The sequence below is a fragment of the Athene cunicularia genome (genome assembly GCF_003259725.1).
Source record: "Athene cunicularia isolate RWA chromosome 6 unlocalized genomic scaffold, athCun1 chr6_part1, whole genome shotgun sequence".
Lineage (NCBI taxonomy): Eukaryota > Metazoa > Chordata > Aves > Strigiformes > Strigidae > Athene > Athene cunicularia.
Window position 1 is genome coordinate 12213623 of NW_020799105.1, and position 26974 is coordinate 12240596.

A 26974-nucleotide genomic window follows, 5' to 3' on the forward strand; every position below is an offset into this window, starting at 1 on the left:
CCTTTTTTTTTTTTTTTTTTTTCTTCTTGTCATTTTGTTTGTGTCAAAGTCTCAAAATGAAACATTTTTTTCTTCCATCTTTGCCTTTGCTGCCCCAGCCACGTGCCTTCCACCTGCATGGGGCAACCTGCCGTCTCCTCAGCATGGGGGAACCTGTTTCCAGGGTTGAAAAAGAAAGTTGCTTCAGTGTGAGGTTGATGTGTTGCTTTTTTTTTTTTTTTTAATCTAAGAAGGGAAGAAATACAGGTCAGATGGCAGCAGTCAAAGAAAGGGACTCACTTGTGGGGTATTACTGTATTTTCCCCATCTTTGTATGGGACACCGTTGATTGAGGCCAGGTACATCAGGGCTTGCTTGGGGGTGCCCCAGCTGCCTGTCCTCAGCTGGAGGTGCCACCAGTGGAAAAGGGCTTGGGTAGAGGCTCTGCTCCTGCTTGTGTTTTGTTTCAGGGGTTGGAGATAGATTTCCCTCTGACCTAGCTTGCAGTGCATTTTTGGGAAATGGGAAAAAAATTCCTTCACATTCTGAAGATATCTGGTGGTTTTGAACATTAAGAGGGAGAAAGTGTGTTGTGGTACGGAGACCTGTGGGAAAACACTGGGGATCCTCCGGCAGGCGTGTAGGAGCAGCACCCAACGCTAGCCATGGAGCAGTGCCCATTTGGCAAATCCAGGGGGACAGGGACTGGGCTGCTGGTCCGTCTGCTCCTCGGTGGGTTTGAGCTTGCTTTTTTGGCAGCATCCCAGATAAGGCCAGCTCAGGTGCTTGCTGAAGTACAGGAAAAAGGAGAGGTGAGCACTTGGTAGGAGCGCAGGAAGAGATGAATCCCAAGTCTGTACCAGAAATGCTCTGGTCTTTTGCCAGTGTTGGCCACCAGCCCCAGTGCAGAGAGAGCCTGTGTGCTTTTTCTACCTGCCCCAGCTGATTGCTTCTGTGGTTCAAAAGCTCTAGGTCTCTAGAGGGAAAATGTCACTAGCTTTTCTTCGCTAGATGGCCCTGACACCAGAGATACCTTCCTCTTTGAAACAAGTACTGTGTCGCATCTCCATGCTGCCATCTGTACCAGGGATGTTTTGCTGGGACCTAGGGAGCCCCACTGGTGAGGAGGTTGGGGTGGGCTCCACTGCCAGGCTCCTGGTGTGAGTTGCTGTAGGCTCTTTTACTCTGAAACAGGTTTGGTAACTTGTGATGGGCTGGATTTTTATAGGCTTACTTATTTTCCAGATGACTTGTTTATGAGGAGCGTGGCACGCAGCTCACTGGAGGCATTGTGAGTGTAAGTGCCCCAAGTGCTCGAGTGTTAATTTAGCTCTTGTGACTGTAGATGGTGTGGGCTGGTGCGTGGCAGGCGTTCCCTATGGCACTCTTTGAACATATGTGGTCCCCAGATGACTTTTGCAGTAGGTCCTATGAAGCTGGAGTGCTGTAGGTTCTCCCTGCACCCTCCATCTGAGCCTCCACCAGCACCCTAGAGCTAAACTGCCAGCCTAACTCAGGAGTTAGATGAGCCTAACCCAGGTCTCTCCTTTCCCTGGCTTTGCCCATGCTCTGGTTCCTGCCCAGGGGCCTTGGGAATCCAACGTCAAGCTTCTAAATGTGACTGATCATTGTGCCCTGGGATGCTGTCAGTTGGTCAAGCTGCTGTGATGAGTAATGACTTCTTGGGCCTTGGGCAGTCACAGAAATCCCAGCACCCACCTAGCCTTGCTTTCTAGCTCCATGCTGTTCACCACCATCGATCTGTCAGGCTTTGCTGTGCTGTGTTGTCAGGGGCAGCAGGGGATTTCAGTTCAACTGATAGTAGCCTGTGCTGCCCTAGGGAGGCCTCGGGGGGCCTGAGCCACCCTGCTGCAAACCCATCTGGGTTTGCTGGCCAAGTGGCACTGGATATCTTGGTGGTCGTAGGTCTTTGGCTGAACCGGGACAGTCTCCTGCCTCCTCGAGGTTTGGATTAAGGGCTTTTCCTGACTCCTTTTCTGCTAAGCTTGAGCGTTTTCCTTGCCCTTAGCCCACCAGGTTGCCAGTGGTTCCTTGCTCTAGACCTGCAGCTGCAAGTCTTCTGGGTAGTCAGTTTGAGAAGTGACAGCAGAGATGGGAGGACGTGGGGAGGCAGCCTGGTGGGTTTGGGTGGGAGGGAGGAGGCTTGCAGCCTTGGTAGAGAAGAGGAGTAGGACAGGGGCTACAGCGGAGAATTCTCTCTTCCCATGGGTGTCAATGCTGTGTGGATGGCTACTGGTGAGGAGAAGGAAAGTGAGTTCATCTGTTGACTTTGAGCCGCTTTGCAGGAACAGTGATAAATTGTAGCCCAGGCTTTACCCCTGTGGTATATAGGGGTTGGCTGTACTTTGTAAGTGGGGATGTCTAGGCACAGCCTTGCTCACCCATGCCAGACAGCCCTGGTCAGAGCTTTCTGCCTTGGAAGTCCTCCCTTGGCAGTGGCTTTGAATGAGCCCCTGAGATTGGGGGTGTCCTGGTCTGGTCTCTGAATCAGGAGGTGTAAACCCAGCTTTGACTGATGATGAGAATATAATAAACTCAGCCCAGACCCTTGTTTAGTCTAAATCCAACCTGTGATATTTATGTAAGCGTCATGTGGCTGCTGGCATGGCGGTGTGCAGTATTCTGCTCTCCTCGAGCCCCTGAGCATGGCAAAGATGGAGAAGTAGGAAAGATGTGGGTTGTAGTGTGACACCCTGGATTTTCCTCCACCCCTCAGCCTCGTGCCTCACATGTGAGGGGCTGGGTGAGCCCTTCGAGAAATGCCTGCGTCCCAGGACCGTCCTTCCCTTCTCCTCCCCTCCTGTTGCTCCACCAAAACCACTGTCTTTGAGCTTCTTCCACGTGCTCAGATGAGCCTGGTCCTGGTCATAGAGGGGTCCACAGCCTCTCAGCTGCTCTGGTCTTTGCCTCTGGAGCCGAAGAGTTGCCTCTATCCCTGTCTGAGCTGAGAGAGCAGAAGGGGGGGCTGGCAAAGGGGTTGGGAGGAGAAGGCAGTTTTCCATGTCTCACAAAGGGCACAAGCGATCAGATTCGTGCAACTGACCAAGAATAAAGAGGCTCTTACAGTGTTGGCTGCCCTGACCTCTCTCCTCTCTGCTCCAGAGGACAGCGTGTGACCACACAGGGATTTCTTAGCTGTGCCTCAGAGGGAGGCAGAGGGTTTTCTATCCCCAGATTTCTTTGCAACTTGCCTTGCAGCATATTGGCCTATTTTTTGCTTGTTACCTATCTGTTTACTGGAAATCTTGGTACACAGTGGTAATTTCTTCTTTTCTTCTCTTTAATTTCATGTAATTGTTTTGGGGTTTTTTTCAGTCTGACACTGAAATGGGGCTGAGAGCAGCAGTGCTTCCAGAGCAGGGACAAAAGTAACCAGGAAACACAGGGCAAGAGAGGAGGGATCGACACCGAAACAATGAAATAGCCAAGCAAGGAAAGACTGAATGCTCAATAGCACAAGCCTTTGCAGAAATGCCTGGCTAGTGCAGCATTTTATAATCAGCTTCTGTGCTGGGCTGGCCTGCAACAGTAGTGTGATGGGGGAGGAATGCTTTGAATTAGCTGGATGCCAGAATTAATTCTGTCAGAATTCAAATGTACATGTATGTACAGATTTATAAATAAACACTTGGAGCCAGATTCTGCTTTGCCACGCAGGCTCTGGGGCAGAAGCTGGTCTGGCCTGGCTTTTTTTCTTTTTAAAAAAATAGAATGCTATGGGATTTGGGTTAGGTTCTGGTGACTTTGTCAACTTTTTTGTGTTTATCAGCAGCCCATAGGCTCAGGAGATGCTGGTTTGGTTGGAGTAAGGGGGATGGCTTGGAGGAGTTGGAGCTGCTGAGCTTGCTTGCGGTGGTTGCCAATTTTCTGCAATGAACCTCCATTTGCTGGTAGAGAAGATAGGGCATATGCTGGGGGGGGACCGTTGGAGAGGTGTGGAATGTGCAGGACCAGGGGCGTCCTGCCTTTCTCTCTTCTGTGGAAGAAGGACTGGTAGAGGCAGCCACCCTTCCTTTACCCAGGAGAGCTACAGCTAGTGCCCTTGGGAATGAGAGGAAGAGATGCCTGGTCCCAAATACGTAGGGAGGGAGGGAGGGACAGTTATTTACAAGCATGAGACTCTGGATGTGCACAAGAGTATTTACAGATGTCCCCCAGATGAACTTGGGGAAGAGGTTTTCAGTCCCAAATCCTTTCTGATAAGGACAGCTTTGGTCCGTTCTCACCAGGGGATCATGGTTGTCCCTCTTCTGTCTTGTGATTCACTTGTGATGGTAACATGAGCAAAGTTCTGGGCTCAGAGCAGGGCCCTGCCATGTTGCAGTGGTGCTTTCTATGTAACACACACTTGAAGTCATCTGTTCACTGGGATGATATACCAGAACTTTAAAAAAAAAATTAAACATGAATCAGTTTAATTTCTCTGTTTCTTTTCCCCTTACCTGTCCTTTCTCAATTCCTTGATATGTGCATGCTCAGGGGGGGTTGTCTCTGGAGCGGGCTGGGAAGAGCTGAGCTGTGGATGGCTCCAGATGAGGGAGTTGGCAGGGAGTGACATTCCGGATGGCTGTGTCTCTCTGAAATATGAGTAAACGTTGTCAGACCAGCCGACTGTACGATCTGGTGCTTGGGGAGGGCTAATCTGCCCTTTCCTCCCTCTGCCCGTCTCTCTCTCTGTGGGATCCCCCATTTGCTCAGCATCACCCAGTTCTCCTCTCCCTGCCTGGGTGACCTGGAAGCTTCATCCTGGAGCTGGAGCTTTGGAGAAAGGGAAGGAAAATCCCCTGTATCCTAATGGAGGCGGTGTTTTCCCTCGCTGTACAACAGCTTAATCCAAACCCTCATTTGAGCCAGTTATTGTGTGGCTTTAAAACCCCATCCCCTGGAAACTAGTCTCCCACCCCCTTCCCTCCCAGTCGATCCTGGTCGGTGGAGCTGAGCTCTGGGGTTTGGTGCTCGGCCACACGCAGACACAGATCGATCGCGCTGGGGGGTGGGTTGATATTTTTGTGGCAGTGGATTTTATTGCTGGTTGCGGTTGTTGTTGGAAAGTCGGGGGGGGGTGAGGGGGTTTGGCGTGCGCTGTAACGGGCTTGTGCATGTGGCAAGGGGAGAGAGGGTAACGTGATCACGTCCTTCTGCTCATTATCCTCTGGCTAGCGGGGGGGATGGCATCCCTCTCCCCATCCGAATCTGTGCAGAGCTGCTGGCTCCTGTGGTGGGAGCTGGTTTTCCCTGCAGGTGAACTCCTCTGCGCTCAGACAAAGGGCTGGGGGTGCCGGTGCCTCCCTTTGTTCTTCTCCTGTCCTGGTGCACCCGCCTCTGACAGCAAAAAGCCCCTTGAAGCGCGCCTCTGAAATGGATGGAGCGGAATAAATGCACTGTGAGGTCTCCGTCCCCCTCGGAGACCCTTTGGGGATGGCAGGGAGGTCCATGTTCCCCCTTCCCTCGGGTATTGTGCTAGCCCCTTAGTGATGGGGGTGGCCAGATCTGAGAGGGAATTACTGTAGCTCTCCTGTTACAGCTACACTGTTGTGGCTTGGTGGCTGAGGCCTGAAAGCCCTCTTTGGGTCAAAGGTGATTTGGTTGTAGATGATGGGGATGGGATCTGCCCCCTACAAGGGAATGAGAGCACATTTTGGAGTTATTTTCCCACCTCTGCCTGATGGCATCTTGCATGACAGGGCATCCAGGTAGGGGGCTGGAAATAACTGTGTGTCCTGTGGAGACCACCCGTTGCCAAATGCATCTCCTGAGGGTGTGAGCCCAGCAGGTGAAACCATGGCCTACCCTTCAGCCAAGGATTTTGTAGCTTTTTACTTACAGCAGGGGAGAAAACGGTCAGTTTAATCTCTGCAGCAACCTAAAATCTGGGTAGGAACGTCAGGGTGTTACCCTAAAGTAGAGATAAGTGGAGATGGGGGTGAGGGTCTGCTGGGGAGTTGGGAAGTCTGTGGCAGTGTGGGGAAGCAATTCTGGAGACTCAGACTTTCTTTGCTGGTGGTGGTACCTTGCCAAACACAGACTCCTGGCTGCCCCTGCCCAGGCGCGTCCTCCCCAAAGCTGGCTCCTGCTTACTGCTCTCATCTATGAATGCACATGGTACTAATCTCCATTTATCAAAGTGCTTGTACAGCAATCTGATAAACAATACCGAGGCAACGAGCAAAAGCTAAACCTTCCTCTAAGTGTTAAAACTGCCTGCTGGAACCTTCCTCAGGAAATGTTCCTCCTTCCCAGAATGCAAGGCCCAGCTTTGCAGGAGAGAGAGACAGGAGGCACACAGAAAGACAGCCTTCACGCACACACTGACCCCAGTAACTGTAGACATAGACATTTGAAGAAAACCTTGTGCTTTCCAAATGGTAGAGGCTGGGAACATCTTGTCAGCTTGGGTGGAAGATGGAGGAAACCAGGGGAGTGGGGCAGCAACCCCAGGCATGCCCCATCCATGGGGTGGTGATTCCAGGCACCTTGAGTCCCAGCCCTGCCAGCTGCTTTGCATCAGCAGAGCCCATCTCTTGTTCTGCCTGGTGGAGGGAGCAGGCATTAACGTTTTGAAGGTCAAGCAGAAATCACAAGCTGGCCCCAAGGCACGGCTGTGCTAGCTGGCAGGTAAGGAGAAGCCACCACAGAGCCGGCTGAGCTAGCAGCCAGGTCTCTTTGTAGGTTCAAGTTCACCAGGGGATGAGGAGCCACTGTTGTTGGTCCTTCTGCTGTAGAAAAAGGCAGTGTGGTCACAGCTAGAAATGGCTTCTCTGGTTGTACCCTGCACATTGGCACTGCCCCCCCAATCCCTGTAGGGTTCTCGTCACACCCCATAACTTTTGTGCCTCCACCACGTCCTCTTTAAAAGAGGATAATGAAACTGAAAGGGGGAAGCAGTGAGAGCTGAAGGCACCTTGGATTGCTGTGCTTGTTAAAGTGCTACTGTTCTGCTCGAGACCTGAGGAGCTGAACTTTGAGTCAGGAGATGAAATGCAAAGTGGGGAGATGGCATCTGGCAAAAGCCATCTCATTTGGGGATGGAAGCTGAGCCTCGAATACAGCTTGCATGAATTGGCAGGACTGGTGTTGATCAGAGCGGTTCCCCTGGCTCCCCAGGAGGATGGAGCTGACTGGGGTCTGAGCTGTCAAGCTCCAATCTGTGAGTCAAACCTGGAAGATAAATGATGCTTCAGGGGCCTAAGATCAATAATGTCAAAGGCTGGCCTGTAATCGGGCGAGATTAAAAACCAATGACAGGTCTCTTCCTAGGAGCAGAAGTCAGCACGTTGAGGAAAAGCAGTGGCATTTGCTCCTTTACAGTTATTCCCTGGTGGTGCCCACATCCAAAATCCACCTTCCTGGGCTGCCCCCTGCAACATCAGTGATTCCCCTCCTCAGTCAACATCGACCAGATCCCGCAGGTCCCCTGTGGCCAACCCCTCTTCACCAGTCCCTGTGCAGCTGGTCCAGAGTGCTCCTTGCCCTTAGGAGAGTGGCTGAGGTGAAGACAAAAGCTATGCAGCCCAGTGCTGGCCCCCAGCCACTTTTGCTGCTGGGGGATGAGCTGGGACCATGGGAGGCAGAGGAGGGGAGGAGAGACTGAAGCAGAAGTTCATGTCGATGCCTTGGATACTATAGTGTGATGTGTGTTATAAAGATACTTAGCTTTGGGGAGTGCGTTGAGGAAAGGAGTTTGTGTAACGAGGGCTGCAGGTGACTCTTGACTTTGTCCTGAGTATGTTTATTAATTAACTGGTGCCATGAGCATTTAAACACTTGTGTGCAGGAGACAGGTGGGGTGCACGGTTGTGCCCATTTTGGGGATGCTGGCGTTTGAGCTTGTCACAGAGGTGGCTTTTCTCCTGGGTGGGTGCGCTGGGCAGGGGGCTGTGCCCCTGTGCTTGGATGGAGTGTGCTTCCCGGATTTCATTTATTTGCAGGAGCAAATTAAAATAAACTTGAGTCCCTTTTTTTCTATACATCCTTAAAGGGGTGCGTACTCCATCACAGCTGTGAGGGGCAGAACCATGCTGGGGGTCATTCTGCTGGGAAATAGGATGTTGTCTCTCTACCAAGCACAGGGGTGATTAAAGGAGAACTGCCACTGCCCCTCGTGTGTGTGAGTGGGGAGCTGGAGATGCTGCTTGTCTTTGCCCCAGGCTCCTCTTCTTCCCCTTCCTTCCCACTCCCCCACCCCTTCCCTGCCAGGAAGCCTGGCCTTTGTGTGAAGTGATGCCTCCTGACATCAGCCAAGCGCTGTGATTTTCTCCGCAGCAGGGAGGGTGAGCAGATGAGGAGTGGGGTGCCATGCTCCCCATGGGGTGACATACGGTCCTGGCCTTGCTGGAGCACAAGGCAGCAGCACTCAGGGGGAGGCTGCATGCCTGGCCGGGATGCTGCAGGGAGGTGGTTGCCCTCAGGTCCTCCAGCGTAGTGGTTCATCGGAGCTTTGCCTGCTTGGCTGCTCTGCCCAAAAGCACTGTGCTGATGTGTTGCTTCTTGCTGCCTGCAACTCTCATTGCTTCGGTGGCATCTTTGTTTGACCTCTAGGGATGCAGCATTAGGCTCTGTATAGCTGAAGCTTGGGCAGTGCCAGCTGCGGGGTCTTGCTCCAGAGTCAGTGTCCCAGTGCCACGTTTCAGAAGTGGAGGGGCTCACAGCAAGGCAGGAGCAGGGCTGACATCTCCCGCAGCCCAGGGCTGCATCTGAGCTCTGGGAGCATCTTGCTGTCCGTGCAGACACGTCACGTTGGCAAGGGCAGGGCGCAGCTTAGCTGTGAGGGGGTTTGTGGGGTGTGGGCTCTTGGCTGCTCCTTGGAAAGGGGCTAATGCAATACATGGGAATTGGCCAAGTGCCTGCCAACAAGAAGCTGTGGCTGGCGCCTTGCCAGGAGCTTGGGGGCCTCGCATCTCTTTAATGTGAGACATGTTTACTGGCGGATGGTGTTTTGCAGCTGGCTGGCTGGAAACTACAGGTCCCAGCATGCTCCCTCACGTGTTGCCTGGCTGCTGAGCTCCGGCAGGAGTGTGGTACCACGGGGATTGTAGTGTCAGTGCTCGCTGCTGTGGGGCTTTTGCTGCCACAGAGAAGGGCTCTGGTTCAGCATTGTTGGGCAGAGCCAGACTGCAAGACACGGGGCTGGTCTCTGCCTCCTGCTTTCTTATGTTCCTGCCACCCACTTGATCGATGCAAGACCAGTTTGGCCTTTTTATATCACCAGACGAGGGAGGGAATCTGGTCCTATTCTTACTCGCTTGCAACGTAAATATTTTGGTCCCAAGTACGTTGCTGGGAGCTGGGTGTCACGTTGAAGAGCGTGATTCATTCATGCTGTTGCTGCTCAGAGCACAATGAGGCAGCTTTGGGACTGGTCCCAAAGATTTCCTGTGATCACGGCTGGTGGGGAATTTGGGACGTCACGTTTGACTAAGTCAGAGCCCTCTTCATGCAGTTCTTGCAAGCCAGAAGTACTGTGCTGTGCCCAGTGTGTTCAGGACTTGCCACCCCCAAGCTGTGGTGGGTGCGGGTGCCTTGCATTTCCAGAGGGAGGAAGAACAGAGAGCGAGGCTGAGTTCTGGCTCTTGCCTTCCCCAGCTGCTGGCATGCGGAAGAGGTTGCAGGGTGTAGGGCTTTGTGTCTGGTCCCAGCCAGCCTAACAAATAAATGTACAAAGCAATGCAAGTTCAAAACCTGCTGCACGTCAAGTCTCAGAGGATACCCCGGCAGAGCTTCCCCAGCGGGACCAGTGCCACACGAGAATCCTGTTTTAGAGGAATGTGGGGCAACCCGAGATGGGATCATGGGCGGTGGATGGGCCAGGGCAGTGGAAGATGCACCTCCATCCCTTGATTCCACTGCCGATGCCCTGCTGCCAGAAGAGACCTTTTCTCTCCCAGTTTGGTCACTGGTGCAGGAAGGGGCTGCTCCCTCTATCCCCCTATGCGTCGCTTCGTCCGCCCCATGCCGCCGAGAGCCAGGTGCAGGCTATGCAGTGCCCAGATTCGTTCTGGCATCCTTCGTTAGACGGTGTTTGTTCATGCTGCATTTTTCTTTTTGCTGGCTTGTTTGGACACGCACTGGTACATTCACGGCACTCAGGCAGTAACGTGAGTCTCTTTGCCATTAGGAAAGGGGCCAGGATTTGGGGGGGCCAGAAGGGCGGCTTAAGCAGTAGTTTCTGAGATATTTCCTTCTGCCGCCACACCCTGCGTGAAAGAGCAATATCCGCGGCTTCAGCTGCTATCGCAAGGCTCAGAATGTCTCTCTTTTAATATAGATTGGTATCATTTTGCATTTTAAAGTAAAAACACGCTGCAAGCTGCAGACAGCTGTCGGTTGGCAGCTTTGTTTGAACATCTGGTATTGCTGGGCTGCTGTTCAGCGCGATCTAACTATGGGATTCATAAAGATTATAATCCGGGCTTTCAGATTCTCAACAGCCGCCTCGCAAAAAGAAAACAGGGGAGAGAGAAAAGCCAGCAGGCAGGCAGCTGAGGGGTCCTCGGCGTTCAGCAGGTCGTGGCTGTGGTCAGTCCTCTCTTGGGTGTGGAGTGGTGCTGAATGGGCTCGCAGCCTTGGCTGCCCGCAGGTGCTAATGGGCTGCTTCCAGCCTGCAAAACGCTGGGCGCTGGGGAGCTGTAGAAGTGCAAAATCCTTTTTTTTTTTTTTTCTTTTTCCCTTTTTCCCCCCTTCTCTTTATTTTTTCCAGCTTGTGTGCCGAATCTGGTTGAGTCTCATACTCCTCTGGGTGGTGTCTGGCGCTGGTTTGTAACAGTTGTCTGCAGCAGCAGGGCTTGGTTTCTTTTTCTTTTAAGTAAGTGATGGAGGAGCCAAGGCTCAGAGTAAACATCTCAGCATGTCAAAACCTCATTTCCAAGAGAAATTGAGTCCCCTTTTCTTGAAGCAACCGAAAGGTTGAGAGAGCCACCTCTGTAAGCCCCATCCATCCCTCTGTGAGTCAGGCACTTTCCTTGGCACCTTTGAGAATTAACCAGCCTCTAAGCCCCTAACTGGTTTTATAAATCTTGTTAGTTGATCTGCATTTTTGCAAAGCTCTTTGAATCCAGCCTGTCAGTGCATAAGTCACCTTGACTTTCCACAAGGCTTTGACTCCAAACTCACTTTCAGTCTCTGTTTGTCAGTTGGAGGTGCACAAAAAACATCCCCCCTTATCTTTATTATAGAAAAAAAAAAAAAGGCAGCTGCCTGGAGAAAATTAGCTGCACTCTAGTTGGTGCAAGCCAGTAATAGAGGTGCGTATAAACCTGTTCTGCCCTTGTTTGTGTTGATTTAACTTACCAGTACAAATTAAAATAGCCTTGAGCGGTTGGAAGTTTAACTAGATCAGTTGGGAGGAAAAAAAAAATAATCATGGCCTTTAAATCAAAGCAGGGTTTTCTTTCCAGTGCTGCCTGAGCCTGGAGAGGGGCTTTGTGCTGCCTGCACAGCCAGACGCCTCATCGCTGGGTCACCAAGTGAGATGGTGATGGGGCACGTGGCTGCTGGTCATTGCCTTTGCACTTATTGGTGGTCTCGTGGCTGGGACATGTGGATGCACACAGGTACTGACTGCCGTGGCTGCTTTGCTTCTTGGTGGTATCTGAGTTTCCCCCAAAAACAGCTCATGTGTCCAGATCCTTGGGCTGGGCTCCCTCCAGAGCAGAAATTAGGGGAGTAGGAAGCTGAAAGGGCTGTTGTTCAGAGCTTAGATCTTCTTATGGTGGGTGCGAAGCAGAGGTCTTTGGGCAGGGGAGAGGCAGCTCAGCCTGCAATAGGAGGAAGGGTGGAAGAGGCTGGCTGTGTTTCACCCCTGCAGGGAGAAAGCTCTGAGATCACACAGGCCAGCTGGATCTTGAATCTAAGATGTTTATTTGGAAGAGGGAGTGAGGGTTTCTCAATTTTGCAGGGGCTGCAGATGGGGGTAGGTTTGCTGCCAAGTGATGGGAGTGGGTCTTTGCAGGATGGTGGTTTTTGAAGGCAAGGCACCCTGCCAGCCACAGTTTGGGGACAACTGGCCAGGACCCTGAGATTGCAGCACATTGGGAAGATCTTCAGATTCAACAGAGCTAGATGAGGCTGGGACAACCGCAAATCCCGGCAGTACTGGGGGTGCTGCAGAAGCCTGTTTATTTTTTTGTGGGGGTTATGGAAGGAGCAACTAACAGATGATAGAGCAACAGGGCTTGTGTGAGGATTTTGTGATTTGTCTGAGTTTCAGCACTGAACGACCTCCCATTTCTGCCCAGACTGCCACCACTGGAGCTGGCAGAGCACTTGTGAGAGCCAGTTCAGGGAGATGATCCAGCCGAAAAAAAGACTGCTTTTTTTTACTGGCTTGATTTTTAGCTGAATCCGTGGTTGGGAAGGGACAGATGTATGAAAACAGAGACAGAAGAGGGAGAAAAGTTGGTTAGGGCCCCTGTAACGTACATGTAAATTGATTGAAACGTTTAAGAAACCACAAGCACAGAGCACAATGAAGGCGGAAAGGGCAAGGCTACTTACATGATCTCTTAGGCTTCAAAAACCTCTGAAATCCGGTGAATTCCAGTCGGTGTAGCTGCAAGGTCCAGATTTTATTTTCTGACATGGTGGGGAGGAAGCACAAGGTGACTGTTGGTCATGGGGGCCAGATGTGCTCCAGGTATTGGTGACAGTCTGAGGTGCCAAGTGGCTGGAAATGGTTGCTCAAGGCACTTGGGTCTGGGTGTCTGAAACTTTCTGGGATGTTGCAAACCCCTGTGCTTTCACAGAGTGCCTTGGCAATGCCTTGGTGCTGGTGCTCTGGAGGTGGTTGCTCAAAGGGCGTTTGGTGCTGGGTCATGCTGGGCAGGTGAGCTTGTGCCAGGGCCTGCAGCAGGCTGAATTTTGGCACTGATTTATAAGCAGCCCCAAGCCAGGGCATTTTGCTCCTAAAGCTGAAAGAGAGTGGAAAAAGAGCTCCTCCCTCACATCGCTGATGGTGGAGAAGGTGTGGACCTTGTCCTTCATAAACACGGAGCTGAGCCCTGTGACTACTCCTGGCTCTCAGGCAAAGGCGACCTGGACCATCCTCCCTCCCGAAAGCTGGCTGGGGAGGGCTGCTGGCTGGCGTCCGCACCCAGGCCTGGGTGGGGATCTCCTCTCCCTCCCTTCTCAACAGAGAGAAAAAAGATTTCTTGAGCTCCTCGCTGCCCCGAGGGCCTGGTCGTGTCTGCAGCCGCAGCGCCAGCAGCTCTCAAGAGCTGGTCTCTCCATCTTGCTCCTGCACTGCCCAAAAGCATCTGCTGTCCCTGCGCCGCCGGGACGTGGCCCGGGAGCACGTTTTCCCCGGCCGGATGCCGTCTCTTCTGGCGGATGCGGGGCAGGAGACGGCTGTGCCAGCCAAAGGCACGGGCATCACCGAGGCTCATCTTTGTCCTGTGGAGCCAGCGGCGTCAGGACTCGCCTGGCTGCATGCTCAGCATGCAAACCAGCTCTTCTGTCCCTGCATTCATCTTCCCGGTGTATTTCCAGCTCCTTTCTTCCTATCTATCCCACACTGTGAGTGAGTTTTGAGCCCCAGGTCTGGCAGAGGCAGTTTGTCCCCCGCTTTCACTGCCTCTTGCTGTGCTTTGCATGGCAGCAGCTTGTCTGGTGCTGGCCCATGGTCAGCACAGCCTCACTTCTACCCTCCAACATGCTGCAAAAGTTGCTTCGGTGTTCGGGGCACCTCTGTTTTGGGGGGCACATCGCCCATACTGGGCACCTTGTATCAGGAAGGCTCCTGCCTCCAGGACTTGCAGGGCTACTGGCACAGAGGGGATGTTTCTGCAGCCACTGGCCTCACCTCCCTGCTCCTTAATCTCCCTTATCCCCATTTTCCCCTTGAAGCAGATCTTTGTCCCTACTCAGAGGACACTGACAGCTTGAAGTTGGGGGCCAAAAACTGCAGGTGGAGCCCCAGCCTTCTTCCCCCATTTATGAGAGGCAGAGCTGCAAGTAACCCCTTGCGGCAGCGGGGAGCAGGGGAGGGCCACAGAGGCCCGGGGAGCTGAATTAACATCCTCAAAGTCCTTCTGAAGGTCACTTCCCAATGGAGCACAGATCCCCATTTCCTGGCATCCAGAAATCCTGCTGCTGGCCCCACGCAACACAATGCCTCGTATTTTCCCCTTACTAAGGAGTTCTTCCTTTCTGCTGGGTGTAAACAAGGGGAAGAGATGTCCCAGGCTGCGGGCACTGGCACAGCCCTTTGGTAGTCGAGGGTCTGCTGGTACAAGGCCATGTGGAGGAGTGTGGTCTGCTGTGCCCATTGTCCCAGGGTGCTGCAGGGACAAAGGCTGACCTGAACACTGCTGAGCAGCTGAGTTGTGACTCAGGGGAGCATTCAGCTGCTGTGTGCCAGCCATGCTGTAGTGCTGCCCTGTGCTGGGGTAGGTGCCGGAGGTGGGACATGGGGCTTTCCCCTCTGATGTAGCAGATGGAGATGGGACAGCCTGATGGTTTCTCCTCCCCAGTGTGCTCTGGGGAGACCAGGCAGCGTCTCATAGGGAGATGGGGACAGGCAGGAGGCATTTCCACCCACCCCAGTGTGAGAACAGGGTGGAGAGCCACCCTTGCGAGAGGCACCCTGCATCCTGTTCCCCCAAGCCAGCCCTTTTCTATGAAGCACCATCTCTCCCTGGGTTCAGGGGGTCCCTTGATGCTAGCAAGGGGGTCTCTGATGCCCATGCATTGCGTGGCTGCTGCTCCCATCCCTTCCTAGCAAGGGCAGCTATTAATATCCCAGAGGCTGTTCCCCTCCCCTCTTCCTTCCCCTGCCGAGGATAAACCAGCCTGATCTTTGCACAGGGAGCACCGTGAGAAAAGCCAAACCCTGAAGCCGCATATGTGTGCTCCAGGCTGGCCAGGGGAGGCGAGGCCTCCTGCTCTGTCCGGAGACCTCCCCTCCTGCCTGGTGCTTACTGTAAATGTGTGCAAGATGAAACCTCCACCAGAAAATATTTCCTTCCTGCCCCTGTAAGGAGATCAGCCTCCCATGAGTGCTGTGGGGAGTTTGAAAGAGCTGCTTTTGCCTGGGTCTGGTCAGCAGGAGACCGTGGCAGGGTGGGAGGGATGTGCCAAGGTGTTTGGGCTGCGGGGACTGGTCCCCTCAGGCTGTGGTGGTGAGGGATCTCGTGGTTTGAGATCCTGGTTTTGGGGGGCACTGGGGTGCTGTGCCCCAGAGCCACTTGGTGTCAAGGTGCTGGTGTGTTGACAAGTGGGGGCATGCTTCAGGAGGTATGTGAATAGCTCATTGCGTAGGTTTTTCTCAGAAAACTGGCCAGCTGACAGTGGAGCAGGGCTGGGGAGCAGGAAGCCTGCGAGTGGGAGGCGCAGGGAGGCAAAAGGTTGCACTTGCCTCCTCGGTCCAGGGCTTTCGGTGCATTAAAATTCAGTTGCTGTGACTTCAGACCCGTCTCCAGCAATGTGCCGGGACGTGGGTCTCAATGGGAGCCCTTGATCCAGGTCCCTGGGCTGAGCTGCAGGTGTCTGGAGCCATTCCCGCAATAGGCATCTGCCCTTTGTGGCTTCCTTGCTCCGGTTCCACCTTCCTCCTCCTCCTCGCCCTTCCTCCCCCTCGTGCTCTGAGTTGCTCCCTCCGTTCTGGCTTTCCGGTGGCTGCAAACAATGTCCTTATTCACTCGGCGGCTGGGATTTGGCGGAGAGGGGAAGGCCCGGGTGCAGAGGAGAAGGAAGGAGGGAGGCAGAGAAGCGAGCATGCCTGTCCTGGGCCAGCCGTCCAGCTGTGGTTAAAGGCAGTCTGTGGGGCACTCTGTCTCTCTGCTCCTCCTGCTTTCCTATGGGAACGAGGGCTGTGCACTCTTGTGGTTTGTCCACCTACCCTCCTATAGTACCCAAACCTGCAGCCAGTTTCAGCCCAGTTTATTGAGGATTAACATCCTACAAGTGTCCCACAGGGCAGTGTGCGGGGAGGTGGTTGCTCTTGCTGGGGGAACAGACCTGAAGGATGCACAGCACTTAAAAGACATCAGAGAAGCTGCATGGGCTTCATTTACCCCATGAAAACAGTAAGGCTTTTCACTGCTCTATCTCTCGTTTAAAACCAGAGGTGCTGGGCAGGTTGTGGGGCACCTTGCTGGCTTTGGTGAAGCTGACAGGCTCCTTCCTGATCCCTCTGGGAGTCAGGTGGGGGCTGGTGAGCACTCGAGTCCCCGGGGAAGGGGTGCTGCAGGCTCTCCCCTGCTGCTCTCTACAAGAGGCACACAAGGACCCTGACCATCCTCAGCAGGCGAAACCTTGGGCCATGTTGTGGGATTTTGCTGCCCCAGTGCCAGCCCAAAAGCCATGGGCTGCTGGGGGCTTTGATGAGGGGACGAGGGGAGTGCTGGGCTCCAGGTGGGACAGGGGCATAATCAGCAGTGACCACAGACTTAGCTGTGTCCTTTGGGAGAGGACAGTGGTGAGACCAGCCTAAGACAAGCCAGGGAGACATCTTGCCTGCAGATTTCTCCCTGCCTGGGAGGTCTTGGTTGGGTGTGAGCTCCTTCCCACACCCCAGTGCCCCCCTTGGCCATGGGGGGTTGCTTGACTGGCTTAGCTGGACCTGTGTGTGTAACACGGCCAGTGCTTGTGGTGCTGCAGCTGTATGACGACTCTCAGAATAGGAGCACAGATGCTCTGTATTGTCCGAGCTGTTGAACTCTTTATTACCATCTTTCTGTCTTGTGGCTACAGGCATTTAATCCTGCAGAAGTTCTGCTCTGTTGGAGTAGCCATATTTCCAGACATGCCCCTGTCCCCTGCGTGGCAGGGTGGATGTGTCCCATGCTGGAGCAGCTGCTGGGAATTGGGGCCAGTGCAGAGCCGTCTGTGTGCAGGTGTGGGGGGACAGACCGGGAGGTGCAGTAAGGTGTATGCGGGGCGAGGGTGGTTTCCCCAGCAGTGGTTTTTCTCCCAGCAAACATTGAGTGGATAGTGGTGGTCAGCAAACTTTTCCTAGCACAATGCCCTAGGGGCCAGCTGTGTGCATCCTCCCAGGAATGAGACCTTGCAGCACTCGCTGTGCTTCCCACAGGCATGGCTCTCCAAGTAGCATTTCCCTCCCGCTGCATGACCTTGGTATCCCAAACCCACCTGACTTGCCACGATTGCTCCCCAGGATTCACCCTGCTCCACCAGTGGTGTGGCTCTGGATCAGTGAACAAAGGATAACCTCTGCTTGTTTCTCCTTCCACTGTTGGTGGACATGATGCCCACGGTGTGGTGCAGAGAGCCCCGCAAACCTCCCTTTAGGGCCCAGCCTTTTTCCCCCCCGACTTCCTTTTTTTTTTTTTTTTCATGAGGAAGAGGGAGATTACTTGCAACTCCAGCAGAGTAAACTGGTGTCCAGCAACTAGCCCAATATGACTGGGGCCTGGGAGGTCAGGGCAGACCAGCCACTTACTGCAGCTGCAGATTAACTTATTAATTAATTAGATGAGTTCAGCTGGTATGGGAACACAGAGCATTTTTGGCGTCTGTTTTGCAAACTGGCAATGTGTCTTGGAAAAGACAAACTGGGATCACGGAGTTGCTTGAAGCCCGGGAAGGGTGCCTGTACAGAGGGAGCTGTGGTTCTCCCAGCATCAAGGTCATGCATGAAATATGAGAAATTACCCTGAGAAATTCTGGTCCTGGAGGAGGAGGAGGAGTTCATGACTTCAGAAATACCAGATTTGGGAGGGGATGGAAGGGGAAGAGATATATTTTCCTTTTCAAAATACCTAAGGAATTCAGCCTGTGCTGTGGAGACAATGAGATTTCACCCCTCAATGCAGAAGGGGTAGTTCATACATACCCATGTGTCTTGTTAAGGTTTCAGTTGCCGTGGGTGAAAAGCCCTCCCATCCCGCTGCACTCCCAGGCACATAACAGTTTTTAAATTGCCCTAAAATCAAGAGTAGCTCAAATGTGAGATTTAAAGAAAACGCTGCATGTTCTCTATTCTCTTTGATTTCTATGGGTTTTGGTTAGATTTTGGTCACTTTTTCCAGCTGTGAGGAGCTATTAAATTAACTTTTATGTATACAAACATTTCTATATCAATGTATATATTTGTGATTTCAAATAATTGTATGATTCTGGGAAGTTTGTTACAAAACACAAAGGTTGGCAGCTCTGCCACGGCAGCTGCAGGGCAGCGGGAAGGGGATGATGGTACGTGCATGTCCGGGGCTGCTCAGTCCATCCCTCGGGAATCCCTCACGCCGCTGGGGCTAGCAGGGTGGTGCCTGGCAGTGATGGGAAACCCTGTTTTCCCCTGCGAGAGCATCCTAGCAGCATCGGGGGAAGAGCAGGGCCTGCCTCAGGGTGGCTCCATGTCGGACACCTGCATATGCCGGGGCAGGATGGGGATTTGCCCTCTGTGTCAAGTAAGCTGTGCACCTTGGATCCTGTCCGGAGTTTTTCCCTGGTCCTGACCCAGCTGGTGGCTGGCGGAGGCAGGCAGGGGACTGGCTGCTCCCGGGGGCCCTGTCAGACTCGGCTGGTCTCCCGGTGGGCTGCTTCAGGGTGGGTCTGGCTGCTCGCAGTGGAGACAGTGAGTCTCTGCCGGCAGGGAGGGAGGCGTAGGGAAGGGCTCCATGCGAAGGCTCGCTATGTCTCCAGATTGGAGAGTGAGAGCTGAGCCTGAGCTGCAAGACCTGCCCCGGCTCCTGGACTTGACCGGCCTCCTGTAAGCAGGGATGTGGGAAGGCATCTCCTTCCCTGAAGTGGGCGGCTTTCCCATCAGTCAAGTGTGATTTCAGTGGGGAAATTCCAGCCTGTGGATGCCGGAGCAGGATCCAGAGCCGGGTGTGCTCTGCTCCACACCAGGCCCGCGCAGAAGGGTGTTGCAAACAATGTTTTCAGCCAGCGGTGTTTGGGAGCAGGTCGTGTTGACGTGCACCTGCCTGCATTGCTGCAGGAGCAGGTTGCTGCCCGCTGCCTCTCTGCCTGCCTGCCTGCACGGGGCTCCTGCTCGCCCACCTCACAGCTCTGCCCCGTGCTGGACCTAAAAACCTGGCTGAGCTCCCAGAAGAGCCACCAGCAGCCCCGCACCCTGGGCTGGCTGCCAGTACATGACCTGGGACACAGTTCCTGCCAGCGCCCTAAACTGTCTCTGAGCAAGTGGTGTTGCAGCCACCCTCCAGAGCTCAGTTCCCACCATGTTTATCCGGGGAGTGGGTTGCAGCCTCCTGGCAGGGCAGAAGCGTGAATAACAACCCTTTTATAATGAAAAAAGGATATTTTAAATATATGCATCAAAATTTTCTCCACATGGACCCTCCTACCTATTCAGCTGGTCTTAAAAACAGCATCAGCAATGCCCTTGGATACTTGCAGGCCCCTGTGTTTCTGTATGCACATGCCAGCAAATTTCCCCTGTGCCTTGGGGTCTGTGTCACTGTTGCTGCCTCTTAGACCCTGTTTCAAGGGATGTGTTGTCTGTGTGTCTGTCTGCGTGTGTGTGGGGGAGTGCACTCACGTGGACACCAGGCACACATGTGGTATGTGACTGCGAGTGGGAAGCTGGGTTTTTTTAGCTCCTTGTTATTATTAGTGGTGGGAGCCTAGCGGCAGTGAGGCTGGAGGTGCCTGAGACCTTAAGAAAAACAACAGGATGGAGGAGGCTTCACATTCCTGCTCCTGAATTGAGTTGGAGGTGACAGCCTTTCCCTGCAATGCAATTAATCCCAGCAGCGCCTCTGCCGCCCTCCCCCTCCCGCCTCGTCCAGGAATTAATTACTTGATTATAAATCCCTGAGCGGTGGTTTATAATAGCAATAATCCCCTCGAAATTCATCCTCACTGCTGGTTTCTTCCCACCTCACCCCCATCATTGAGAGTCTCTTACCAATGCATCTCAGTGCTGGGCAAAGCCCTTCTCCTTGCCCCTCTGGTGTGGTGGCTTTTTCCTGGGATAACTGTGGAGGGGAAAAATTTGGAGTTGAATCTGAGGGGTGTTTGGAAAGCCCTGCTCCTGCTTGCAGGGACAGAAGCTTTCTCTCGTGGGTAGTAGGTTTCATCGTGGCTGGTTTCAATGCTGGGGATAAGGTTTTGTCACAGTTATTAGGCTGATGGCACAGGCCTAGCCCCAAGGAGTGGGGGCCGGGGGCTGGCAGCATGGCAGGGGGAGGCCCTGCTCCTCCACTGTCTGTCCCTCCTGATTACGCTGATGCTGGCTCTGGGGCTTGTCATGGAGGCGGGGAAGGGAGAAAGGATTTGGTGTGGTGTATTGGGGCACGAAGGGGGGCGGCAGTGTCTTGCAGGAGCCTGCCGGTGACGGGTGATGGACCTTGAAACAGTGCTGCCATAGTAAGAGACAAGCCTCACCATGTCCGCCCCAAGGTCCCCAGGGCTTGGCTCTGACCAAACCCTAGTGACCAGGCTGCAAATACTTACCGGAAGGGCTGCCCCCATCCAGGGGACCCAGATCAAGGTCCCCAGCCAGTAAGGCAGCCCAGCACACATGGACCCTCTGCGGGGTCATTGAAATAGCGAGGTTTCCACCTCCACCGCTGTGCGTGGGCTTTCAGCTCAGCAGTGGCACTGTCCCTCCTGAGCTGCGTGGGCAGAGCCGGTGTGGGTGACACTGAAGCTTCCTGGGGTGTGTGGCTGCTGGGCTCTGATGGCTGCTCCTCTCTCCCGTCTCTGCAGAAGATGCTGATGAAGCAGCAGGACCGCCTGGAGGAGCGGGAGCAAGACATTGAAGAGCAGCTCTACAAGCTAGAATCAGACAAGCGGCTGGTCGAGGTAACTGGTGCTTCACCCTGCTGCAGCCAGCCCCAGGGACTGTCACCCCATGGTGCAAAGGGGACAGGCTGCTTGGGCACAGGGTCCAGGTGGGCAGGGAGGCCATGAAGGGCAGGAGTGGCCAGTCATCCTTTTGGGGGGACAAAACATGTTTGGGGTGCCCTACAGGCTTGTGGGTCCTGGGGTTAACTGGGAGGTGAGGAACAAGGCTGTCCTTAAAATATCAGGTGACTCACCCTGCCCTCAGCTCAGCACAGTCTTCCCTGGGCCACCCACTTCTTTCTGAGTGGGAGGGGAGAGTCTGGAGGTGGAAGATCCCCAAATAAACCGCTGAAATACCCAGGGGGTGGGAGAGATGTGAGCGAGTGTTTTGCTGGGACACAGGTGTAAAACAAGATCAGCTTGTGGTCCTTAAAGCCCCTTGGCTTCCCAGAGTGTGGAGGGAAGGGCTGTGGGATGGGGATGGGGAAGAAGATGAAGATGAGGAGGAGCAGGAGCAGGGTTTTTCAAGGGAACACACCTGTCTCAGTGGTGTGTCAGGTTGTTGCTTGGCATTAGCCCTCTGGAGGTGATGCCCAGCTAGATCCCAGGGGGTAGGTCCAGGGGATCTGCTGGATCACGCAATCCTCCACAGTGTCCCTGCTGGGTCTCTGGCACATAGGAGTCCTGTGTGGCAGCTGATGGCAGGGTTTGGTCTGTGTGGGTATTGCAAGGAGAGCAGAGCTGTGGTGCAGCTTTCAGGTTGCACCCAGCCCTGCCGGGGAAAGGACCCAGGTGTCCTGGGACATTGTGGTGGAGGTTGGAGGGTGCGGAGGGCCTTGACGCTGCTCCTTTCCCCCAGGAGAAGGTGAACCAGCTGAAGGACGAGGTGCGTCTACAGTATGAGAAGATGCACCAGATCTTGGACGAAGACTTACGGAAGACCATGGAGATCCTGGACAAGGCCCAGGCCAAGTTCTGCAATGAGAACGCAGCCCAGGTCCTCCACCTCAATGAGCGCATGCAGGAAGCCAAGAAGCTCCTCAGCTCTGTCCAGGTCATGTTTGACAAAACCGAGGACATCAACTTCATGAAGGTAAGACAGGCTGCTCATGCTGCGGGTGGGATGGGGGCTGTGGGATGGTCTGGTTGTGTGGGGAGCATTGGGGAGGCGTGGGGCATGGCAGTCAGTGGATGGGGGCACTGACAGAGCCAAATGGTGCCTCCAAAGGGCTCAGCAGTGGGAGAAGGCAAGGAGGAGCAGGGCAGACTCAGTGCCAGCCTCGGAGGAGGAGTTGTCGCAGCTGGAGATGGGGCTGGGGCAGTCCATGCTGGGGGGAGAGCAGCCTGTCCCCGCCTGGGGGCCACAGAAGGTGACACTGAAAGAGGGGATGTGGCTGCTGGGGCAGGGACTGGACTTACTGATCAGAGCTTCTCCTTTTCCTCCTAGAACACCAAGTCTGTGAAAATCTTAATGGACAGGTAAGTGCGGCGTGTTCAGCAGGCTTGTTCGGGGAGGAAGGGGGCTGTTGCAGGGGTGTCAGCAGCACCATGTCTGGAGGAGGAGGATGAAAAAATCCCGTTCTGCAGCCGTTGAATGAAGTCCTCCCCTTGGACAAGGGGAAACATGTTGGTGTGCTTCTGGAAAAGCAGAGCTGGTACCCAGCATTCTGGGCAGGGTGGGACCAGCTGAGTTGGGGCGCAGGGCTGAGTCCAGCTCTGTTGGGGCAGAGGCAGGGCAGGGGGTTAAAGTCAGCATTAGCAGAGCTGAGGCAAGAGGGGTGGCTATGTGGGGGGATTGCAGGGGCTGTGGGGATGCACCCTGGCATGGGATGTTCACAGCAAAGGTAGACACGGAAGGTCCTGCCCATCAGAGAGAGCCAGCTCCCTGCTGCCCTAGGGAAGGGGTTTGTCCCTGGGAGGGTGTGGGGGAAGGATCCATCTGACCCTGAGTGTACCTTGTCCCTCACATATCTCCTCTCTGCCCATCATCCCCAACAGAACCCAGAACTGTACAGGTGGCAGCCTGCCCCCACCCAAGATTGGCCACCTCAACTCCAAGCTCTTTCTGAATGAGATCACCAAGAAAGAGAAGCAGCTCAGGAAGTTGCTGGAAGGTGGGTGAAGCCTGAGGGGTGCAGAGAGGGGGGGTCCAGGACCTTGCTACCTGCTGTATCCATAGCTGGGTGCCCTGTGGATCCCAGTACAAAAGGGTGGGGAAAGCTGTTGGGTTGCAGGGACCCCTGGGAACTCCTCCTGTGGTCAGCTGGGGCATGGAGGCGCCATGAATCCAGCACCTGGCTGTCCCCAAGTCCATTCCCCATGGCTTGTGAAATGGCTGTGTTTTGGGGTGACACTGCAGGGGGGCTGGCCATTGGCAGGAAAAGTCAGTGGAGAGGTGGGGGTCAGTGCCTGGGGACATCCAGGGGCTGGCGTGGTTCTGCAGCTACCAGCCCATTCCTGGGAGCAGACAGTGTCCTGTGGAGGCTTCCCAGTCCTCTCTCCTTGGGGGATTTGGGTGTGTCACCCAGGCTGTCCCGCTCTGATCCTGGTACAGACTGTGGTCATGAGCTGTGCACGGGCTCAGCCTGTGCACGTGTTGGCAGTGCAGTGCTTGGGGCCGCTCTGAGCCTGCTGGTAAGGTCCCAGAACGGAACCTGCAAATTCACCTGTACATGACTGTGTGCCCAGTTTGCTGCTGGTGGGGTGGGCTGGGGACCCTCTGATCACGCGGGGCTGGAGCACGGGTCTCGGGGCTTCGCTGCAGGTTCAGACCAGTGGCCGCAGCACCCTGGAGCTGTGCCATGCCGAGCTTGACTCGGTTCCCCTCTCCTGTTCCCCTCTGCAGGTCCTCTGAGCACCCCTGTCCCCTTCCTGCAGAGCATCCCCATGTACCCCTGCACCGTCAGCAACTCCGGCGCGGAGAAGCGCAAGCACTCCACCGCCTTCCCTGAGGGCAGCTTCCTCGAGCCATCGTCCGGGACTGTGGCGAGCCAGTACATGAGCCAGGGCGCTTCAGCTGGCGAGGGGCAGTCTGCACAAGCCATGGTGCCTTGTAGCTCCACACAGCACATAGTTGGACTTCCCAGCGGCCCGCAGCCGGTGCACTCGGGCTCTGTCTTCAACCCATCTCACTACCCCAACACCACGTCATCTCAGCAGTCTGTGCTCTCCCAGTACGGTGGGCGCAAAATCCTTGTCTGCTCCGTGGATAACTGTTACTGTTCCTCCGTGTCCAACCACAGCGGGCACCAGCCCTACCCGCGGTCGGGGCACTTCCCCTGGACGGTCTCCTCGCAGGAGTACTCCCACCCGCTGCCGCCTGCCCCCGCAGTCCCCCAGTCGCTCCCGGGACTTGCCGTGAGGGAATGGATTGACGCATCCCAGCAGCACGGGCGGCAGGATTTCTATAGAGTCTACGGCCAGCCATCGGCCAAACACTACGTCACCAGTTAACCGTCACACTCTCCGGAGAGTCCCGCTCGATGATGCGTTCGGAGAGAAAAGTCTGATTTGGCGCTTTTTGGTTTTTTTTTTTTCCTTCCCCCTTTAAATCAAACCAAATTTTTTCCCCACCTTGTGCCTCTCCAGGATTTTGGGGAGGGTTGTTCTCTTGTATCTCTTTTTTTTTTTTTCCCAGTCCTTTTGAAACAAAATAATAATTGTTTTTCTGTTTAATTCGTGTTTCTTTAATTTAATTTTGGAAAGTCCTTCCTGCCCCTCGCTGCAAAAAGACAAGGGAGAAATTACTGAGAAGAAATTGATGGGGATTTCAGTCGGGCATCTGGGTCTGTGCGTTGTGCTCTTCCTTGCTTCTCTCTGCCTTTGGAAAACTTCAGAAGGGACAATGGCACCTTCTCTTTCCATTTCTCCAAGTTCATTTTTTCTGGTTTGGTTCAGTTTTTCCCCTTTCCCCACCCCTCTCTTTCCCTTTTTAAAAAGAAAAAAAGAAAAAAATCTATCATTGATTCAGTATGAAATGATACTTGTAGATTTTGGGTTTGTTACCATTTTTTTTTTTAAGGCTGATTTTTTTTTTGTGTTACGAGGCCACTTCTCATGCATATTTGAATTTTTTGTTCTTTCAGAGATTTGTAAATACACAATGGCAGGAAATTTAATGCACAAAAAAAAAGGGAAAAGAAACTTTAAAAAAAAACCACGAATAAATAAAAAAAAATCTGTTCTAGTTTTCAGGAGGGGAAGCGTGGCCGACATGCACCCCCCTTCTGTGTATCGCTGATGCAACTTCCTGTAACAAGCACTTTGTATAAAAAAAAAGTGGACTTCCTGCTATAAGGCACAGGTATTTATTCTGTAACCGATTTTAGAACACACACACACACACACACAAAAATACTCAAATAAATGTGATCACTTAGTGCAAATGCCTCACTCTGCTGCAGCTCTTCCCCCAGGAACCACCAGCTCCGGCGGGAGGCTCCCACCTGCTTTCGGAAGTAACCACCCCCGGGGTCCCGCGGGGATTTTTCCCGCAGCTCCGGGATGGGGTGGCGGCGCGTCCCGGCTGGGGCGGGGGTCCCCACAGCGCCCATCCCGTGTCCAGCCCCGCAGGGAGGGATGCCGGAGCCAGGGCTCTCCCGGCTCCCTCCCAGCCAGCAAGGATGTGAGTCAGGCATGGAGCTGGCCAGGCCCCATCCTGCCCACAGCCTCCAGAACAATCCCCATTGTGGGACGGGGACGGGGACGGCGGCTTTCCTGCTTCTGCCGGCATCCACTGTGCCAGCCATGCTGCAGCCCTGGCACCCAGCCCTCAAGTCTTCGTTCCCCCCTAAAGCCTTGCTGCCCCGTGGGGCTCTGGGGGTGCTGGCAGCACCCCGGGCTGGTTTGGGGACGCTCCATGCTCAGCTGAGGCTGGGAAGGGTGAGGAGGACACCTTCAGCCGGGGTGTGCGGTGGGGCTGTGGGCTGGCCTGGCTGCGGCTGCTCGGGGGAGCTCTTCATCTGGGGAAAACGGGCCTGACTTTATAAAGCAGAGCAGCGTCTTCGAGGCATTAGGGTTTTTCCATTGCTCTCTTCGGGCTTGGCTTCCTTTTTTTTTTTTTTCCTGGTTGCAAAACGTCCCTGGTTCTGTTCCGGTTTGGATTCCCTGTGTGATGTGGTGGGAAATGGGAAGGGGGGGAGAGTCTCTTGAGCTGAAACCAGGGGAGTAGTGGGTCTGAGAGAGGGGGACCCTTGCACCCAGCTCTCCCCATCCCACCCCGAGGGGGGCGGCAGCAAATCCCTTGCGAATGGGGCCCCCTTCCGGGTAGTGCTGGGTGGGGGGGCTGCACCCCCTTCCCCTGTGTGCCCCAGGTCGGTGCCACCTCGTGCACAGGGTACAGAGACTGGTGGCTTGGTCCCACTGCCCTGCTGGGTTCTTCTCAGCCCCATCCTGCTCGGACGCTTCAGGAAACACCCAATATTTGGGGGTTTTGGGGGATATTTGGGGGTTCACTTCTCAGCTGCAGCTAAGCGCCCCAGGGCAGCAGGAGGGAGCAGGATGCTCCCAGCCTCCACCGCAGGGACACCCTGATGCCTCCCCGCGCCGTGTCCCCATGTCTCGCTGCTGGTAGGGGGCAAAGAGCCCCGGTGGTGACAGGGACATGGGCAGGGGAGATGTCCCTCCCCATGGAGGGGGGGGGGGCCAGGATGAGTCCCCAGTGCGCAGCCAGGGTCACCCCCCACCCCAGGGTGCTCCCCAGCCATGGCCCCTATGCTTGGTGACCCCAGATTTGCTCTCCCAGCTGGCCATCATCCTCCTCCTCCTCCTTGGCACAGCTGCCTCCTCCCACCAGCGCTGGCAGCTGCCAGCCCGGGGCAGGCATTAAAGCACCTGTCACCTAGAGATGGGACACGGGTGCAGCCCCCACCCCGCGGGGTGACCCCCAAGGGTTTAGGACACCTCCCCGCCACGGGCAGCCCTCACCCTGTGCCTTCGCTGAAGGGTGCAGCCCCAAAACAGTGGGTGCCCCTTGTAGAGCCCCGGTGCTGTGCCCCCCCTCAGCCAGGAAGATGACCCCGGCGTCCTGGCTACCTGCAGCACCGCACCATCAAACCTGCATGTTGCTGGTCGTGGGGAGGGAGGCCGTGGATGCTCGCTCGGGTGCTCAGCGGGGTTTTATTGATGGATGGTTCTGTCCGGGGGGTGGGAAAAGCAGGGGGAGCAGAGGCACATCCATAAACAGCTTGAGTTGTGAATGGAAAGAGACGGATTAGGAGCCGGGTGAAAACATGTCACACAGCGGAAAGAAAAATGAGCAGCTGGGCCA

The 26974-nt window shown here is 54.6% G+C and overlaps 1 protein-coding gene across 1 annotated transcript in view; it reads left to right on the plus strand.

The window, feature by feature from the left end:
• TRIM8 (tripartite motif containing 8) overlaps positions 1–25091 on the plus strand; it is a 29383-nt gene extending 4292 nt beyond the window's left edge. Inside the window, exons 3-7 of the mRNA XM_026851421.1 lie at positions 20629–20724; positions 21566–21799; positions 22154–22185; positions 22705–22820; positions 23552–25091. Of these exons, the coding sequence (XP_026707222.1) occupies positions 20629–20724; positions 21566–21799; positions 22154–22185; positions 22705–22820; positions 23552–24159 (1086 nt within the window). The 3' untranslated portion in view covers positions 24160–25091. The remainder of the gene's footprint in view (positions 1–20628; positions 20725–21565; positions 21800–22153; positions 22186–22704; positions 22821–23551) is intronic.
• Positions 25092–26974: the final 1883 nt, after the last annotated feature.